Genomic DNA, 20,694 nt, shown 5'->3' with positions numbered 1-20,694 from the left:
GAGGGAGAAAGAGAAGAGGAGAGAGATGAGAGGAGGATCTAAACTGAGCTTGGACTTTCAGCACTTCTCAACAGTCTCTGAACCCATCTGGCTACAGCTTCAGTAACACAGTCTGAATGTGTCTCTGTTTACACCAGCAGCTAGATTTACACTGCCAAAGTGGAGGTTTCATACAAAACGCATTAGCTGGGAATAAGGTTTCAGTTAATTTCTAAATAGGATGTAATGAAGGATTTATTTCCAGGAAGGAATAATAATCTTTAAGGAGACTAAGACAGAGAGAGATTTGTGTACAGTCTGATGATACTCAGATACTTAGTTTTGCATGAATGCATGATTGAGAACCAGGGCATTATATCATTTAATTCATTAGGTGAGAGGCAGGTATCTATCTCCAGAATAAGCAGTTATTTGACTGACCGTCCCATTGTCTCTCAGACCCAGATAGTGCAGTCCCTGTCAGGTGAACCCTTCAGACAGACAACATGGAGGTGAGCCAACATAAATAATACAGCCACCCTTCTCCCTGCCTCACTACAACGACAGCAGCAGCTAGACAGGGCTGTGATGGGAGGCCCTGCTCTGCTCCCACCCAGTAGCACTGAGACTATACTATGTCTAGACTTAATCTATCTCTCTCTATCTCTCTCTCTGCTTCTCTGCCTCTCCCTATCTCTCTGCCTCTCTCTCTATCTGCCTCTATCTATCTCTCTCTCTCCCTCTCTGTCTCTCTCTCTCTCTCACACACACACACACACACACACACACACACACACACACACACACACACACACACACACACACACACACACACACACACACACACACACACACACACACCAGACAGAGGAGCGTTTCCCTCTGCAGGGTTTACCCTGCGTTAATAGAGCGTGTAAGACATGCATCATTTAAGAAAGAGCTCATATCTCCTCTGTCCTGACTCCTTCACTGTCACACCTCAGAGTCCTCTGGACTCCATCATACTGTCCTTACACATGCACACGCGCATCCACATATGCACACACACACACCCACACACACATACACAAACCACACACTCATGTATCCACACACACACACACACGCACATATATTCTCTCCTTCAAGCCCAGAATGGAGGGAGCAGCATGGTCACCCGTGAGAGCAGCATGGTCACCCGTGATACGTCAGAGCAGCCAGGTCACCCGTGATACGTCAGAGCAGCCAGGTCACCCGTGATACGTCAGAGCAGCCTGGTCACCCGTGATACGTCAGAGCAGCCAGGTCACCCGTGATACGTCAGAGCAGCCAGGTCACCCGTGATACGTCAGAGCAGCCTGGTCACCCGTGATACGTCAGAGCAGCCAAGTCACCCGTGATACGTCAGAGCAGTGTGCCCGTGATACGTCAGAGCAGTGTACCCGTGATACGTCAGAGCAGTGTGCCCGTGATATGTCAGAGCAGCCAGGTCACCCGTGATACGTCAGAGCAGCCAGGTCACCCGTGATACGTCAGAGCAGCCTGGTCACCCGTGATACGTCAGAGCAGCCAAGTCACCCGTGATACGTCAGAGCAGTGTACCCGTGATACGTCAGAGCAGTGTGCCCGTGATACGTCAGAGCAGTGTGCCCGTGATACGTCAGAGCAGCCAGGTCACCCGTGATACGTCAGAGCAGCCTGGTCGCCCGTGATACGTCAGAGCAGCCTGGTCACCCGTGATACGTCAGAGCAGCCAGGTCACCCGTGATACGTCAGAGCAGTGTGCCCGTGATACGTCAGAGCAGTGTGCCCGTGATACGTCAGAGCAGCCAGGTCACCCGTGATACGTCAGAGCAGTGTGCCCGTGATACGTCAGAGCAGCCAGGTCACCCGTGATACGTCAGAGCAGCCTGGTCACCCGTGATACGTCAGAGCAGCCAGGTCACCCGTGATACGTCAGAGCAGCCTGGTCACCCGTGATACGTCAGAGCAGTGTGCCCGTGATACGTCAGAGCAGTGTGCTCGTGATACGTCAGAGCAGCCAGGTCACCCGTGATACGTCAGAGCAGTGTGCCCGTGATACGTCAGAGCAGCCAGGTCACCCGTGATACGTCAGAGCAGTGTGCCCGTGATACGTCAGAGCAGCCAGGTCACCCGTGATACGTCAGAGCAGCCAGGTCACCCGTGATACGTCAGAGCAGCCAGGTCACCCGTGATACGTCAGAGCAGCCTGGTCACCCGTGATACGTCAGAGCAGCCAGGTCACCCGTGATACGTCAGAGCAGTGTGCCCGTGATACGTCAGAGCAGCCAGGTCACCCGTGATACGTCATAGCAGCTAGGTCACCCGTGATACGTCAGAGCAGCCAGGTCACCCGTGATACGTCAGAGCAGTGTGCCCATGATACGTCAGAGCAGCCAGGTCACCCGTGATACGTCAGAACAGCCAGGTCACCCGTGATACAAGTCAGTATTCGACACCCATCCGTGTCTGACGACGTCAGGAGTTGACATGGAAACCAGCCACTAGGGGCAACAGTGAGCGCTGTTACCTTCAAGTAGGTTTCAGTTTTGCTAGGGTGTTGTGGATGGGTGTAAGCATAGAATCTGCCTCTGGTGCAAAAGGTTGCAAGTTTGAATCCAGCCATAGAAAGTTGTTGACACGGTTGTGTGGAGAGACGGACCAAGGCGCAGCGGGATTGGAGTTCCACATCTTTATTTTTGTGAAACTTAAACAAACCAAGAAACAAACAACGACCATGCCGTACTGAAGTGCTACATGCACTCTCTCAAAACAATATCCCACAAAGCAGGTGGGAGAAAGGGCTTCCTAAATATGATCCCCAATTAGAGGCAACGATTACCAGCTGCCTCTAATTGGGAACCATACAAACCAGCCACATAGAAAATAAATGACTAGAACACCCCCCTAGTCTGACCTAAACACCATAGAGAAACGAGGGCTCTCTATGGTCAGAGTGTGACAGTTGTTTTTGACCCTTACCTTAAGATTACCGAGTTAATGCCTAAACTTAACCTTAAAAACACTTTGAATTTCGACGTTTGGGACAACTTAGAAATTTGACGTTTGAGAAACATGGATGAACGTCTAATTCTGAAGTGAAACTGTGAGAACTTATTGGCCAGAGAGTCTCTGCAGGGTGAGATCATTAACAAGAGGTCGTACCCCCGAACCTCCAATCCCAGGCCTGCATTCCGCCTGCCCTGCCCTGCCACCCTCTGGGACTCATCCAGAATGGGTTAATGGCCCTGTGTTATGGTTGGACCCCCGCCTGCCTTCCACGGCCATGCAGAGCCAACAGTGGACTCCCCCGCTCCACTCTGGTCAGGAACATAATACAGCCTAATGAGAGAGCTGTGTGTTCCTGCCTCCTCAGGTGTTTATGATCCTCTCACTCATTCACACTGAGCTCACAGCCAGGGCCTGACAACACACACACACACAGTCTTGTATAACTAACCTTGTGGGGACACACAATTCAGTCACATTCAAAATCCTATTTTCCCTATCCCCTAACCCTAACATTAACTCTAAAACTAACTCTACGTACGAACCCTAACCCTAAGATTAATTCTAACCCTAACACTGATTAGTTGCCATATTTCCGAGAACCCACATATTTTCATAGCGAGCTTGCGAGGGATGGAAAGAGAGGTGAGGGGCACAGTATAAGCAGGTCGGCCACAAGGCAGACAGTCAGAAACGTGCATTAGGGCTATCTATCGGCAATCATAAGCTGTATCTCACAATGGAATGCTGTATCTTGCCATTTCAGTAAAGCAGGGCCTAACATCAATTAATATGAGAATATATTTTACACGCAACAGACTGAAGACTGAATACACACTTGCAATCATTGGCGAAGAGCAAAAGCAGGCGAGCCAAAGCAGGCGAGCCAGCGCGAGGGAGAGTGAGTCACCAAAGTAGCTTAGTTTAGCTCTTCCTCTCTGTTTTATTGAAATTACACAACTTTACCCAGGCCTTTACAGCATATTGTCGGCTAGGGAGTTTTCTTAACGTTAAAGATGCCCTATGCAGAAATCGCCATTTCCTGGTTTCAAAAATGTGAATAGTTCACCTAATTTCAGTTTATGTGACAAAACAAGCAAGTATAGTGTAGAGAATCATTGTACCATCTAAACCTCTGTGAAATAGAGTTTCCATTAAAAAAAGCATTATATTTTCAGCTGTTTGAAGCTGGTGAACAAAACCGAAAGTAAAAGATGCAAAAAACAAAACTTAAGCACAAGAAGCATAGAAATATCGCCATTAGAGCATATCTACCACTTCTTAGACTTGGGAGGACGGCTCATAATAATGGATGGAATGGAGTTTACTGGATGGAATAGAGTAAATGGAATGGTATCAAACAAATGAAAACAATGTTTTTGATACCATTCCATTTACTCCATACCAGCCATTAATATGTCGTTCTTCCCTGACCAGCCTCCACTGATTTCTATGTGAATTTGGTCAGGTCGCCCAGAAAGTTACATATTGCAGCTTTAAGGATCCCAACTTCATTTAAACGTTTAAACGTTCACACCCCTAATTTGGCCTCATACTGTATTCCAGTAATCGGATCGTTAGAGACACTCCTATACCTTCCACTGTTCCCTGTTCCAGCCTATGAGGTGAAGTCATTTTCCCCCAGTCAAGGCGATTGGTTCCACAGAGGCCAGAGGGAATTATTGTCCTTTGTAGTCTCTGGTTGCTGCTCACAGAACCAGGCTTGTCTCTAATTAGCCTGTGTGCAAGTGCAGCTCATCCAAAACCCCTTCTCCAGCTCCAACCCATAATGAATCACTAACATCACCAAACCTCTCTCTTTTTGACTCAGCACCACCTCACTCCACCACATACGCAGGCGAGAGGAGAGGAACAGTAAATAGTGTTCACAAAGGGCAGAGTGGGGATAGCAATGTGACTGCAACCTGAGTCTACCTATTTATCCAGTTTGGTTTGAAGGACTGGGTTTTAGAGGAACAGCAAGACGATGGGTTTTGGGAGGTCCCTGAAATTATCCTTGAAATGAGGGGTCATAAATGACAACACCACCCATCCATCCACCGCAGCCCAATGCTTTGTTGTGGTTGTCTGTCTGTCTGTGGTTTGGGATAGGGGAGTGTAGTGGGAGGCATGGTTTGGTTTAGATAGCTGCTTTCTCAACCCACACCAATTGGACCACAATTCTTTGAGTCCCTTTCATGTGGCGTCGTATATGTTTATGAACTCATGTAAAGATGACGAATGTGCAATCAGACAATTAAGGCTTCTGGGAGTATGCAAAACCTCAAACAGATACTGCATATACACTATGATACACAGCACCAGCATAGCAACTGCTAGCATAATTTCCATGCTGGTTTCATACTAAATATTTTGCTTTGCAGCATCTGGACAACTGCAGGAGGGAGGGAGGAAAGAGGAGAGGAGGAGGGATGGGCATAATTCGATTTAATTTGGATTAATATCTGCAGCTGTCCAGGGCTGTAATAAAATAATAAAGGGATCAGTCAGAGAGAGAGAGTTGGCAGTGTGGAGGATTGAGAGGCAGCCAGGACTGACGCACTGCACAGCGAGAGGGAAGAGAGAAGTAGAGATAAGAGAGGAACAGACGAAAGGATAAGAGGAAAGAGGAGAGGCGAGGAATGAGGATGCAAGAAGACAGGAGAGATGAAGTGAGTGGAGAGACTGACAGGGTAAGGTAAGGAGAGAGGTAGAAGATAGATTGAGAAAAGAGAAAAGATAGTTTAGGTTTAATTTATTTAACTAGGCAAGTCAGTTAAGAACATATTCGTATTTACAATGACGGCCTACCCTGGCAAAACCCTAACCCGGACGATGCTGTGCCAATTGTGCGCCACCCCAACTTGAGGGAATGAGTGGAGGTCCTTCCGTGAAAGAGATCCACAGACGAAGAGAGGGCAATCCCATTGGGAGCCAGCGCTGGGCTAGGTGAACTCATCAGGGATGTACAGCACATTACCACCAGCACCCTGAGAGCACAGGCCAGTCCCATTAATGCTGCCATTGTCTCAGCCTCAACGATGTCAAAACATTTAGAAATATACCTCACGGCCTTGTCATAATCCATCAAAGCTACAGTAAAGGTAATAGGTTTAGACTATGAGGGGGTGCGGGACATCAGACAGACCTAGTGCACCTCTGATGACATCACTCAGTAGAGCAGAGACAGTCGAGGGCTGCAGCACAATTCCACACCATGGCTGACCTTCTTTACACCACAAGCTTCTCCTGAGAACTGTGGCTAACACAGGGAGATCAGGGTGAGGTCATTAGCAGCACTGACCCAAAACAAAAAGAATAGGATATCTGACGGCTTTTAGATGTTTAAACCCAATTTATGTTTGTTCCCCCACTCTCCTCCCGCCTCTCCTCCTTTCTGCGCATTTTCATTGATAGTCCTTTGCTTGTGGGTCACTCATACAGCAGCACACAGGTCATGTTAAACTGCAGGGTAAGAGGTAATGCCTCTCATTTATTGGGTACAGAGGAGCGCATAGTGGCTGCCATTGGGCTAGGGCAGGAGTGTGTGTGTGTGTGTGTGTGTGTGTGTGTGTGTGTGTGTGTGTGTGTGTGTGTGTGTGTGTGTGTGTGTGTGTGTGTGTGTGTGTGTGTGTGTGTGTGTGTGTGTGTGTGTGTGTGTGTGTGAATGAGTGGTGGAGAGGGCAGGCATGCACACAGTTCTATCTCTGCCTGCTGGGTCCATTTCCCCAGAAGAAGAAGCATGATTTTCAATAATCCATGATGCCTTGGGACTCCAGGGACTCCAGGGAAACCATAAATAAACTGACCTGCAGCACAGGGAACCTCAACCTTCATCTGATCTGTGGCAATAGTTGGTTTCCTCTAAGATATACTTTGAAATAATCTAAAACAACTCTTTACCATTTCCATCTTAAAAAAATGAGCACAAACACACAACAACAGAGTAGCGTGGAAAACAGACAGAGAGAGAAAAATAGCTTCCTTTCCCCTGTTTGCTTTAGTTAATTGATGGCTGGTCCCACTAATAATTCGGCTGGTGTCGTATGGTAATGGATGACTAATCCCCTCTGAGTGGAGAAGCGAGGTGCCAGGGGCTGGACTCTCTCGTCTCTAATCTCATCTGGGACCCTTTGCTCTCCTCCCCTTGCCTTGCCTGGCTTCAGCTGCTTCCAATTTGGGCTCAGCACTTGTGCTGCTGTCGCTTGCCATTTACACAGCCATGAATCTCCGCAGCACAGGCCTGTCTGCATATGACTGGGAGCATGCCTGTCTGTGTGGATGTATAGGATTCCTTCATGGCTATGTGTGTCTGTGCTAATAGTGTTTTGTGGCTGACGGTGAGTGTGTGTTCGTGTACGTGCAGGAGTATGTGTGTGCATCTGAAAGTGCATATGTGTGTAATTCGTGACGTGTGTGTCTACGTTTCCTTCTAAATAAATCAGTGTGTATGTGTGAGTGTGTTTGGGTATATGTGTATGTGTGAGTGTGTTTGCGTGTATGTGTATGTGTGAGTGTGTTTGGGTGTATGTGTATGTGTGAGTGTGTTTGGGTGTATGTGTGAGTGTGTTTGGGTGTATGTGTATGTGTGAGTGTGTTTGGGTGTATGTGTATGTGTGAGTGTGTTTGGGTGTATGTGTATGTGTGAGTGTGTTTGGGTGTATGTGTATGTGTGAGTGTGTTTGGGTGTATGTGTATGTGTGAGTGTGTTTGGGTGTATGTGTATGTGTATGTGTATGTGTATGTGTGAGTGTGTTTGGGTGTATGTGTATGTGTGAGTGTGTTTGGGTGTATGTGTATGTGTATGTGTGAGTGTGTTTGGGTGTATGTGTATGTGTGAGTGTGAGTGTGTTTGGGTGTATGTGTATGTGTTAATGTGTTTGGGTGTATGTGTATGTGTGAGTGTGAGTGTGTTTGGGTGAATGTGTGAGTGTGTTTGGGTGTATGTGTATGTGTTAGTGTGTTTGGGTGTATGTGTATGTGTGAGTGTGTTTGGGTGTATGTGTATGTGTGAGTGTGTTTGGGTGTATGTGTATGTGTGAGTGTGTTTGGGTGTATGTGTATGTGTATGTGTGAGTGTGTTTGGGTGTATGTGTATGTGTGAGTGTGTTTGGGTGTATGTGTATGTGTATGTGTGAGTGTGTTTGGGTGTATGTGTATGTGTGAGTGTGAGTGTGTTTGGGTGTATGTGTATGTGTGAGTGTGAGTGTGTTTGGGTGAATGTGTGAGTGTGTTTGGGTGTATGTGTAGGTGTTAGTGTGTTTGGGTGTATGTGTATGTGTGAGTGTGAGTGTGTTTGGGTGTATGTGTGAGTGTGTTTGGGTGTATGTGTATGTGTATGTGTGAGTGTGTTTGGGTGTATGTGTATGTGTATGTGTATGCGTATGTGTGTTTGGGTGTATGTGTATGTGTATGTGTGAGTGTGTTTGGGTGTTTAATGCAAACAAGGCGACTGTGGGACCAGGGGGGTGGTTGAGAGGAGAGAGAAGGGCCACTTCAGAGACAGCTCTGGAAAGTGGTGGCTTTATGTTGGGTCATAATATGTTGTTTTTGACAGTGTTCCTTTGTGTGATCCAAGAGGAGTGGGAGTGGTCAGCACTCAGAGAGAGAGGAACTGGTCTTGTGCGGCTCCCACACCCGTGACCTCACACTGGGGTCTTTCCACTTACAGCTACTAAAAACTACAGTCATTAAAATGGCTAATCACGCTTAACAGCTGCATCCTTCATCATACAAATGCTCAACACCTCGCTCTCCCACCCACACATATACACTTATGTATACATACGCACACACGCACGCAGGCACACACGCACGCACGCACGCTCACACACACACACACACCCTGAACACACCAGCCCCCACGTACTCTCACACTCCCCTTGCTAATGGCAAGCTGCAGCCCAGCGATGTTTAAAGTGAGGGGCTTAGAGTGTAGGCCTCTGATAAGCCGAGCTGAGCTGTGAAAACACAGATTACATTTTTGCGGCTTATTAAATATGCCGAGCCTCTGCCTCTCGGCCACGCCGTAATTGCAGCCCAGAAACCGCAGCCTCCGCTTGGCTGAGAAACATGGCTTGATGGGGCTTTTTCAGCCGCACTAATTCAGCAAAACCTCCTCCCTTTACAGGAGGTTGGTTATGGCTGGAGCTCCTGGTAATGGCTGGAGCTCCTGGTATCAAATATGTCAAACACATGGGTTCCATGTGTTTGATGCTATTCCATTAACTCATTTCCAGACATTAGTATGTGTCTCAGCAGCCTCCACTGCCTCCCTAATGTCTCAATGTGCTGCCTGCGGCCCCCTCCTGAGGTAAGCTGCCCGGTGTTGTGTTGTTTCACGTGTCTGTCTTTATAAATCATGTTCAGTCTGTGATATCAACTGGAACCTCCCATTGTCATCCTCTCTTTCTCACACTCTATCCTCACATAACTCAGTCACAGCAGGGGAAACGGGCAGGAGGCCAACTAACACACCTGACCTGAGGGAGACAGGAATACTATCACAGGGTATATGCCAGGGAGACAGGAATACTATCACAGCGTATATGCCAGGGAGACAGGAATACTATCACAGGGTATATGCCAGGGAGACAGGAATACTATCACAGGGTATATGCCAGGGAGACAGGAATACTATCACAGGGTATATGCCAGGGAGACAGGAATACTATCACAGCGTATATGCCAGGGAGACAGGAATACTATCACAGGGTATATGCCAGGGAGACAGGAATACTATCACAGGGTATATGCCAGGGAGACAGGAATACTATCACAGGGTATATGCCAGGGAGACAGGAATACTATCACAGCGTATATGCCAGGGAGACAGGAATACTATCACAGGGTATATGCCAGGGAGACAGGAATACTATCACAGGGTATATGCCAGGGAGACAGGAATACTATCACAGGGTATATGCCAGGGAGACAGGAATACTATCACAGCGTATATGCCAGGGAGACAGGAATACTATCACAGGGTATATGCCAGGGAGACAGGAATACTATCACAGGGTATATGCCAGGGAGACAGGAATACTATCACAGGGTATATGCCAGGGAGACAGGAATACTATCACAGGGTATATGCCAGGGAGACTATGACCTCCATTACAAGTTCCAAGGTTTATTAGTTGTATGTACGGGATACGCATGGTGTACATCGTCCAACAAAATGCTTACTTGCAGGTTCCTTCTCAACAATACGAAATAGTAAAACATAAGAATACTAACATAAAGTAAATGGCAGTAGTATAGAATAAACATTTTAGCATCAGTATAATACAGGAAGGCACAATTTAAAGTCCAATATTTACAGGTGTATTGGAGAAGAGGGGATGGGGGGCAAGAGTATAAATTGAGCAGTAAAATAAGAGTCTGGTAGCAGCAGCTGTGATGTGTGCTAAGATGCGGAGAATCAGAGCAGGTGGTCAGTCCAGTTCAAGTGTTCAGCAGTCTGATGGCTTGTAGATAGAAACTGTCTCTGAGCCTGTTGGTATCAGACCTCCAATACTTTCTGCCCAATGGTAAAGAAGTGAACAGCTTGTGGCTGGGGTGTGGGGTCCCTGATGATGCTGCGGCCTTCTTCGGGCACCGTTTCCTGGATGGGTGGAAGCACGATCCCAGGGGTGTACTAGGCCGTCTTCACCACGAGACCAGATCCGTCTTCACCACCCGCTGGAGGGTCTTGTTTTCGTGGACAGAGCAAGTCCCGTACCAGGCTGTGATGCAACCGGTCAGGACGCTCTCGATGATGCAGCCATAGTATTTTGAGAGGACCCGGGGCAGAATGCCATATTTCTTCAGCCGCCATAGGAAGTAGAGACGCTGTTGCGCCTTGACAGGGGAGGTGGTGATGTTGGTCCATGAAAGTCCTCGGTGATGTGGACGGCGAACAATTTAAAACTCGTGACTCTCTCTACTATAGTCCCATTGATGTGGATCGGGGTATGTTCCCTTCTATACTTCCTGAAGTCAACCATGAACTCCAATGTCATAATCAAATATAAGGAATACAGAATATGTTTGATATTCTGTTGTAATAAAATGGGGTATAATTTTGATAGCGTTATTTGATGTATTGTAACTTGGGATATCCCAAGTGAAAACAAGAGTTGTGTTGCTTGGAAGGGTGATGCGATCCAGGCATACATTATATCCATGTTCTCTGGCAGTTTATAAAAGTGCCTCCATCTGCAAATACTTAGATGTTTTTTCAAGCTCAATCAGAGATAAAGACCATTGTGTTGCAGGTCCAGCAGTAAGACAATATCTCCCCAACCTCATAGAAAACAATTACGATGAGGTAATTACACCACTGGTTTGGAATTTCAGCCAAAGCTTGAGATTTGGTTGGGGGCCTGAGAAACAGAGAGAAATATGAGGGGTGGCTGTCTTAATACAGTGTTATCTTACTCCACATAGACTCTCTCTGACTCAGTGGGTTTGTCTGTTATCAGCCTGTGTGTGATGTAATGTTTTGTTTTTGGAGCCCATGGGCTGGATGTGGTGGAGCCAACGGGCCACAGATCCCACGGGATCCTCTGATTGGAGTGACTTGAGTGACTTGAACCCATCCAATAGTATTCACTCACTCATCCTGGGTCTGGGCACTCTGCACCCGGGCCATTGGGACTGGGGGAGACAATTCAAGAGGTTCTAAACTAAAACAGAGACGTGTTATCTCTAGGTCAGACACACCAGACAGACTGGACCCTAGTCAGCCACTCTGACAATAGGCAGGGGACCAAACTCCAAAGCACCTAACAAGGTCAGAGAGTACACGCATTTAAGGGAAAGAACTCAGTTAAGTGAGTGAAGGAACAAAAGTGAAAACAACCCTCAACAATCAACGCTACGATTACAGCGCCCTCACCACTCTGGCTTTCCTGAGTGAGGAGGATTGTCATCATTCAGTCTCACCTTAACTCTCACCCTCCCAGTGAGAATCCCAGTCCCAGTCCCAGTTTGCAGCTGGCCTGTCTGCTGTGGTGATGGCTGCAGTAATGCAGACCAGCCCTGGGAGTGGGGTCAGTCAGGGTAGTGGTACAGTACAGAGAAGTTAGGGGAGGTAATGTAAATCAAAGGATCATGCACATTTTCCACAGTCTGTGAGAGGCAGACAGCAGACAGGCAGCAGAGGGAGTGTGTAGATGGAAGGAAGGGGGGAAAACCTAAGACTACTCTTCACTGGAACTTTGAATGGGTCATAGATCAAGAGAACAGGACATCACATTAGTTCAACTTCAGACCAAAGATATATCCCGTATGTCCACTTCAACGAATAATTAATAACATACATCTATGTTATGTGTCAAAAACACACAAATACATTCTCTAGGCCATGTATCCGCAAAGCTAGAGCCTAACAATCACAACAACGTCACACACAGCTCATCTTTGACCTCGCACTCGAATGCTGCATCAACTGAGAATGCTGCACTAACTTCCCTTGGCAACACTAGGGCAACAATTTGTGCATGTGCTGTCCCATCTCCAGTCATCCAGTGTCGCTGGTTTTTATTTGTCCTTACGGTAGTTGAAGAGGGGGCTGAGAGGAGGGGTATCAGGTTGGGTGCAGGGGCCTCTCCTACACAGTCCCGGCGGCGGTCCTGGATGCTATCCACCCGCTGCATAGTAGGGCTCTCTGAATAGGAGCTGACACTTCCACTCAGCGCTGCTTGTGATCTGAGACACCCGGAACGGCGCTCTCATAAGTGTCTAATCTCAGCATCCCTGTCCCTGTCTCAACCCCCCCAGACAACCCCCCTCCATGGCCCTCTAGTACTACTTAACTGGATAATTCTAGGTCTTTTGACAGTGTGTGTGTGTGTGTGTGTGTGTGTGTGTGTGTGTGTGTGTGTGTGTGTGTGTGTGTGTGTGTGTGTGTGTGTGTGTGTGTGTGTGTGTGTGTGTGTGTGTGTGTGTGTGTGTGTTGTCTGTGTGTGTGTATCTCGGTAGTCTGTCCATGCGTGTGTGGGAGTTTTTGAGTGTCTCATACGCTGTATCAGAGGGCTTCTGACATATGTACAATTCAGTGGTGGTCAGTGACATTTAAGATGTATTTTTTCATGAGAATGGCCTATATTTATAGCATATTGGATGACTGTCATTCATATCCCATTCACCTAGTTCAATGTAACAGCGAGAGGTGTAGGCTACTACATGATACTAAAAATGTCCCTATAGTCATCACGAGGTTGCTACAACCTAGCCTATGAATGAAAGTTTACAAAGTAGGTGCACACAGGTCGAGAGATACATTTAAGGTAAAAGACAGTGACACATGAACAGACAGTGACACATTAAACACAGCCTTGCACAGTCTTGCCTGCATCTAGCTGATATAAGGTGTAGTCCAACAGTTGCAAACGAGAGTTTCTATTCGACAAATGTCGGTACGTTTATCCCTGTTTTGTTCCGTTTGCTTCCGTTTAAGAAACTCTTTTCAACAGAATCGGCAGAATGAAAACACCTCTGATCACATTTCACAGTTCACTTTCATAGCAGAGTTGTATTCCTTCTCTCCTCCTATCACCTTGTCCCTTCACTTGTAGACTTCAATGCACAACACATCAGCTGTATGTGACCAGGCGAAAAAAACTTTCCAAGCCAAACCATATCATAACCACTACACACAGCCTACATCGTTGTCACCATATTACCTAAAGTAACGTCATAGTCAACATAGCTAATAGACATTACAGTAACGTTGCAGTCTACAGGCAGTAAGCAGTTTAGCTCTTACACAGGCAGGCCCCGGTAGCAATAAATTAGTAAAACCAAAAGCTTACCTTGATTTTGAAGAGTTCTCGTGTTTTGTTGGATAGTCATCGCCAGCTAGCTAATATAGCATCCTTATTTTTGAGCAGGGTGTTTGAGTAGGTTAAACAAGCTAGCTCCATTTGCTAGCTAAGTAAGTGAAACTGAAAGTAAAAAAATAAATGATGTATCTGTCTTTCACTTGCTTCTCCTTCATTTTGGAAGAAATGGATTTGTTCAAAACTGTTCAACTTTTGTCTTTCTCTCTCTTTGAATCAACTACTTACCACATTGTATGCACTGCACTGCAGTGCTAGCTAGCTGTAGCTTATGCTTTCAGTACTATATTAATTCTCTGATCCTTTGATTGGGTGGACAACATATTCATGATGCAAGACCACCTCTGGAAGTTGTCATAATTACTGTGTAAGTCTATGGAATGGGGTGAGAACCATGAGCCTTCTAGGTTTTGTATTGAGGCAATGTACCCAGAGCAGGACGGAAGCTAGTTGTCCTCCGGCTACACCATGGTGCTGTTGAGGCTACTGTAGACGTTCATTGCCAAATAGTGTGTTTTAATCAATTATTTGGTGACGTGATTCTATTTAGTATAGTTTTATCTAAAAAGTATAACTTTTTCAATGTTTTAAAAATTGTGTTTTTATGAAATTCACTGAAGATGGTCCTCTCCTTCGTCCTCTGAGGAGCCTCCACCGGTACACCTTGTGTCAACATGTGTAGGCACATGTAGGGCAGTTGCGGTGACCATGTTACCGCCACACCGGCTGTCACGACTCATGAAGGCAGTCACGGTAATTAGGCTTCTCCAAGCTCTGATGCTGCTGATGGTTATTAATAGCCTACCAATCTTGCTAACTGCCTGGTGCTCAGCACTATATTGTCCTTCTAATAACTCTGTCATCAATGCAAATGTAATCGATTCAAACACTTCATGAGAGCCCATGACCTCATGTTGTGCAACATTTCTGTAGGTTATGCAATTGTACAAGAAAACAGAGGGATGGCCTCTACTAAAAAGAGGAGGCTCCCATCAGCTTTCTATAGGCTAGGCCTACTATTTTTATTTCTCAACTTTCCTAATATTAAGCACATTGCATATCTTTACAACAGGAATACAGGCTACCTGGCTGGCAAGAAAATAAACCATGGGAAAAGCATCCTCCATTCGCTATTTAAGTGCATAGAGGGCATTCAAGACAGGTGCATGATAATGGTCCATTCTAAATCAAAACAAATTTCACACATATATTATTTAGTGTAAAGACAAGATTGAATCTAGAATGAATGATGCCCAGCAAAAGAAACAATGCCTTTTTTTGCAACTTTTTCTAATCATAGTGGCACACCTCATGTAGAGTGTAGGGCTATATTTTTGATAAGGTTCAGGGAGAAGGGCACAATGCAGCACTCCGGGCCAAGGGAACCACAGCCATTGGCCTTAAAAAAGCATGGATTTTTGTAGGGTGCATTACATCCACACATAGGGAATGCCGCTGTGAAATCCGAGGCATTATCAAGTGCTTGCCAAATTGTGAATGAGAGACTGAGTGTGTACAGCCTGCGCAAAAAAAACAAAGCAGAGCACATGCCCTTCAAGCAACTTTTTTCAAATAATCATTAGAGTCGCATCACGCAGCATTACAGTGTATTGAAAATCAAAACATATAGCCCAACGTATGTAAAACAACTAAAATTACATTAATAACTCAAAATGAAGCATATAGGAGTACGTATATCTTCGTTAACTGCTCAACCCAGAATAGCTGCATGTGCGCACTCCCTCAAATCTTTTGGAGAAAATATCCTTGATATCTTATTCAGCTTTGTTCAATTGTATTCTTCTAACTATAAAATAATATCAAATAATGCCACGAGATTCTAAGCAAATCTTGTCTGCTAAATTAACTAGTATAGCCCAAAGCCATTTGGCTTAGCCAGATCAGGACCTAACATAAGGACATCTCAGAGTATGCTATTTTGTTCTTCTGAAATAGACTACATTTTCTTCATATCATGCTTCTTTTGACCTGTCTAAAATAAAGAATGGATTTATTGTGAAGGTGTAGGCTATTGTCACACCCTGGCCTTAGTTATCTTTGTTTTCTTTATTATTTTGGTTAGGCCAGGGTGTGACATGGGTGATTTATGTGTTTTGTCTTGTCTAGGGTTTTTTGCAGATTTATGGGGTTGTGTTCTTTTAGGTGTCAAGGTAAGTCTATGGTTGCCTGGATTGGTTCTCAATCAGAGGCAGGTGTTTATCGTTGTCTCTGATTGGGAGCCATATTTAGGCAGCCATGTTCTTTGGATATTTTGTGGGGGATTGTTTCCTGTGTCATTGGTTGTGTCACACGGGACTGTTTCGGGTTTTCACATTTTGTAGTTCATGTTAAGTGTCTCTTATTAAAGAACCATGAACTATAACCACGCTGCGTTTTGGTCCGCCTCACTTTCCCAGGAAGAAAGCCGCTATATTATATGGATTTATTAGACTTTTCAAAATGTAGATGTTCCAAAGGTCTTCATCAGTGGCTTGTAGGCCACTGTGTGGAAGCCAGGAGATGCTAAATGTGTTTATGTTAATTAACGGTCAATTACTGTGAGACCGACAGTTATTTGCTTGACAATCACCAGCTGACTATATTTCGTGACCACCACAGCCCTAGGCACATGTGTAAAGGGGTTGCTGGTGGGAAAAGTGGGGTAATTTCTCCCAAATGAGGCCCTATTAAAGCACCCTTCAGCAGGTAGTGGGCCCCTGTGAGCCCCCTAGAGAGACTGTTAGCTCACCTGGGAGGAGTGGGCTGGCTGGTGAGGGAAACAGTAGTCCCATGTCAACACCACTGAGAACTCAACGTTTTATCACAGTAAAGGGTTATTGTAATCAGCCCTGGGTCCTGGGGCAAACAGTCACTCCACCCTCTACACCAGACAGGGGGCCAGCCAGCGCCAAGGGAAATTATTAGGCTCTGTTCTGGGTGAGTGGTGTGAGGAGAAGTGTATGTGTGGGAGTTACTGGAGTTGAAAGGATCAGAATAGCAATAACAGAGTGTTGGTATTTTAAGGGGATGAAACCATACTTGCAGATGGACCATAAAATGCAAAACCATACAAAATAATTGACCTTATGCAATTCAATAGCAGTCAAGTTGGACACTTAAAAAAACCTAAAAGATTAATAAACTGGAAGCTGTTGGCTCTGCCCTAAAATGCTGATGTGAGGTTTCTCTAGACCATTGGCGAGTGAGTGTATTGATATGCAGGCAAACAGAGGGATATCCTAGTGTTTATCCATGTTACTCATTTATTCGTTTTGAGGAACCCCTAAGAGGCTAACAGTGAGGAACTGGGGATACTGGATAACACAGAGGAAAATAGAGATAGAGAGATATGTTGAAATGGGGAATGGAACGAAGACAAAGATACATTATTGAACTTGAGATAAGTGAGAAAAGATAACTTACAGACATGAAGAAAGGGATGACAAAAAAAGAAAGAAATGAGAGAGATATCAAACTTGAGAGTGAGAAAGTGAACCAAACGAGAGAGAGTGAGAAGGCGAAGTGAGAGTGTGGAAAGAAGGAGGAAGTGGGGGAGAGCTAAGGCAGTCCTGGCAGCCGTCTGGTCTTCATGGTTTCTCCGACCACAACATGGCTGAGGGGCTGGCCCCCGCGCAGAGCTGCGTCAGAACCAGGCTCCAGGACTACATATCACATGCATAGGATTCACTACCTCAGCCCTTAATCACCCTCACCTCCTCTGGTCTCTCTCTCTCCTCGCACCAAAATCTCATGTCCTCATTGTTCTGTTCACATTCATGTGTTTTCAGTTGTGAGCATTGAGGGGGGATGCAGAGAGAGGAGAGAAAGGCACTACAGGGACCAGAAACTAGAGAAGTACAGAGATTTACAGAGAAGTACAGAGATGTACAGAGAAATACAGAGATGTACAGAGAAGTACAGAGAAATACAGAGAAATACAGAGATGTACAGAGATGCACAGAGAAGTACAGAGATGTACAGAGAAGTACAGAGAAGTACAGAGATGTACAGAGAAGTACAGAGAAGTACAGAGGTGTACAGAGAAGTACAGAGATGTACAGAGAAGTACAGAGATGTACAGAGAAGTACAGATATGTACAGAGATGTACAGAGAAGTACAGAGTTGTACCGAGAAGTACAGAGAAGTACAGAGATGTACAGAGAAGTACAGAGATGTACAGAGAAGTACAGAGATGTGCTCAGCTGGAGAAGAACAGAGAAATATGTAAGTGCATAAATTCCAGAAGATGCTGACCTCTGTTGCCCTCTTACCTTCTTCACAGGCCGTGCCGCTGTAGCCTGGACAGCACTTCCACTCCAGAGAGTTGATGGTACGGTACACCACCTTATAGGAGGGTCTGACCACTGTCCGGTAGCTGGGGAACACACACACACAGGCCAACATCACAAACAGTGTAAGGAGAAAACAGTTCCTCTGATCTTGTGGCTCATTCATCAAGGTGTAGATGTCGGGTGTGTTTGGTGAGGTTTTGACATGCAGTGTTTTGGATAAGAGGTCCCAGACTCACCTGCCCCCTGTGCATCCCTGTGGCCAGCGACATGTCTGGTAGACACGCTGCAGGGTTGTCCCATTCTGCACCTGGCAAGTCACCGTCTTAGTGACCGTATGGGGACACCAGTTCCTGAAAGAGAGGAAAGAGGAAGAGAGAGAAAGAAAGAAAGAGAGGGAGAGAGAGGGAGGGATAAAGTAGGACACAGAGCAGGTTTAGCATGCATACTCAAATTCAACAAGACAAAGGGTAAGAGAAACACACTATTGGCTCCACACCTGTACAAAAAAAAAATACAAGCCACAGGTGGTCATATCATTATCTGATAAAAACACACACACCCTGCAATCTCTCTCTCTCTCAAACACACACACACAGACACACACAGACACATAAAGGGAAATTAGCCTTGCCCTCGCACTCCGTAAGCCGTCTACTCTGGGATTTGAATCTCTTTTCTCATTCTCGGCCCTCTTTCTTTTCAAAGTCCTTATGGTGTTTACATGAGTTCAATCAGCCATGACACTTGAGGGAGTGCATTGTAGGCTGTGTTTATATTGCGGTCTTTCCCCTATCAATACACATCCGCTGGCTTTTTCCCACCTGGGTCTCAGAAGAGGCAGAGTCACTGAGGGGGACCAGAGGGGGCAGGGTCTCACACAGAGAATAGAGTGAGTTTTCAAACACAGGCTAATAGTAGGTCATAGGCCCACTCCTTTTCCAAGACGACTCCTTTCGTAATACGTTATCAGGAATTGCTTTGCACAGCTGGAAAGGCTGGGAGTGGGATGACCTGCCAGGAAAACAGCTTACCCAGAGGTCACAGGTCAACATCAGATGCTGAAGCCCTCATTAGTCAAAGCTTGTCTTTTAAGAATAAGTTATACACATTTACCTCAAGTTTTTATATAGTCTCTATAAAGGCTTTGTATACTTACTCTCACTACTTATGAAGCTCTCACCACTCTTGGTTTTCGGACCGCTTTTGAACCATATGCAGCCAAGGACAAAGAACAGGGAGTCAGTGCAGTAGTGTATCAGTTAGCCTGGACCAGCTCTTGTCCATGTTAGTCAACCAGGACTAGATCTGTTTCCCTGGGCTGTGCCGTGTAGAATAGATATCTGAGTCGGATTAGGAGAGGAGCTATGGGATGGTTTCAATCACTGCATTATTGGTCGGAAGAAAATGCTAACAAGGGAAACAATACTCAGAAGTAAAGGGGAAAACCTCTCCATGGTAGTCGTTAAACATGTCCTACAGCGCATTCGGAAAGGATTCAGAACCCTTCACTTTTTCCACATTTTGTTACGTTACAGCCTTAATCTAAAATGGATTAAATCATATTTTTTCCTCATCCCCCATCCCGACAACCATAAATCAAGGAAACATGGAGCGGCACTTAGAGAAATGTAATGTATGAGGAACATACGGAGGCTATTCCACGAAACATGTGTTAGCAGTTTTTTATTAACAATGAAGTGCACAAATACCCTGATTACCCTCATATGGCTTGGGCTGAATAGATGTGATGCAGTAACACTGGAGTCACAATGTTTCAACCAACGATTGTACTGAATGTGTGTGAGACTGTGTGTGTGTGTACACTGCTGGACAATGCCAAGGGCATAAGATGCTGAGCAGCCCTAAAACAGCTCACAGTAACAATCCACACATGCTGTGGTGTCCGTACACAAGCCCCTAATAGGGCTGAATGATAGAGGGAACCAGTTTGAACTATTTGAGCAATTTCCAAGGGCATAAAATCCTAAATGCAACTCCCTTATTGGCGTTAGAAGACAGACGAGGGGAGGTGGGATGCAGCAGGACACTGTTGGCAGCAACTAGTGGCCATGCGTGAGCACAGGTCTTCCTCCCACCTACACACTTAATATGCGTAATTGTGCAAACACAATGATCTCTTTCATGGTGAATTAGCACAAGCAGAACAATGAAGTCTTTCTTTACATGTTTTTCATCTAACTAACATACTTCTGGATGCCAGTGCTAAACTCTTGCTTCTTATTCATCCACCCAGAGGTGTCCCAATATGCTTTAAGCAGAGTCAGTGGCACACCATCTACTGTGTAGCTATAGAGACGTATACGCCCCAGGAAAACGCCCACCCCTGCTAACTCTGCCACCGCTGCTGAAAAAAATCTTAGGGGAAACACTGATCCACCTGACACAGACCATGACAACAGCTGTCACTTTTCCCTATTTAACACTGTAAGAGCCTCCACCTTCCCGAAGCCAGGTGAAGTCACACAGTAGTACCATTCAGTCTCGACAGAGCTGTGGTCAGGTAGGGTTAAAGGTCCAATGCAAATCAAATCAAAGTTTATTTGTCACGTGCGCCGAATACAGCAGG

General features: G+C 45.8%; 1 protein-coding gene across 5 annotated transcripts in view; it reads right to left on the bottom strand.

The window, feature by feature from the left end:
• Positions 1–20,694, bottom strand: part of LOC135514034 (EMI domain-containing protein 1-like) — a 97,986-nt gene that overhangs the window by 59,704 nt on the left and 17,588 nt on the right. For all 5 annotated transcript variants that reach the window (XM_064937171.1, XM_064937170.1, XM_064937173.1 and 2 more), the window contains 2 exons: positions 18,344–18,457; positions 18,087–18,190 (listed from right to left, as the gene is read on the bottom strand). In XM_064937171.1, coding sequence (XP_064793243.1) covers positions 18,087–18,190; positions 18,344–18,457 — 218 coding nt within the window. The remainder of the gene's footprint in view (positions 1–18,086; positions 18,191–18,343; positions 18,458–20,694) is intronic.

This window comes from Oncorhynchus masou, chromosome 25 (assembly GCF_036934945.1).
Source record: "Oncorhynchus masou masou isolate Uvic2021 chromosome 25, UVic_Omas_1.1, whole genome shotgun sequence".
Taxonomy (NCBI): Eukaryota; Metazoa; Chordata; class Actinopteri; order Salmoniformes; family Salmonidae; genus Oncorhynchus; species Oncorhynchus masou.
The sequence above is the reverse complement of the archived record's forward strand: the minus strand, read 5'-3'. Positions and strand labels throughout refer to the sequence as shown.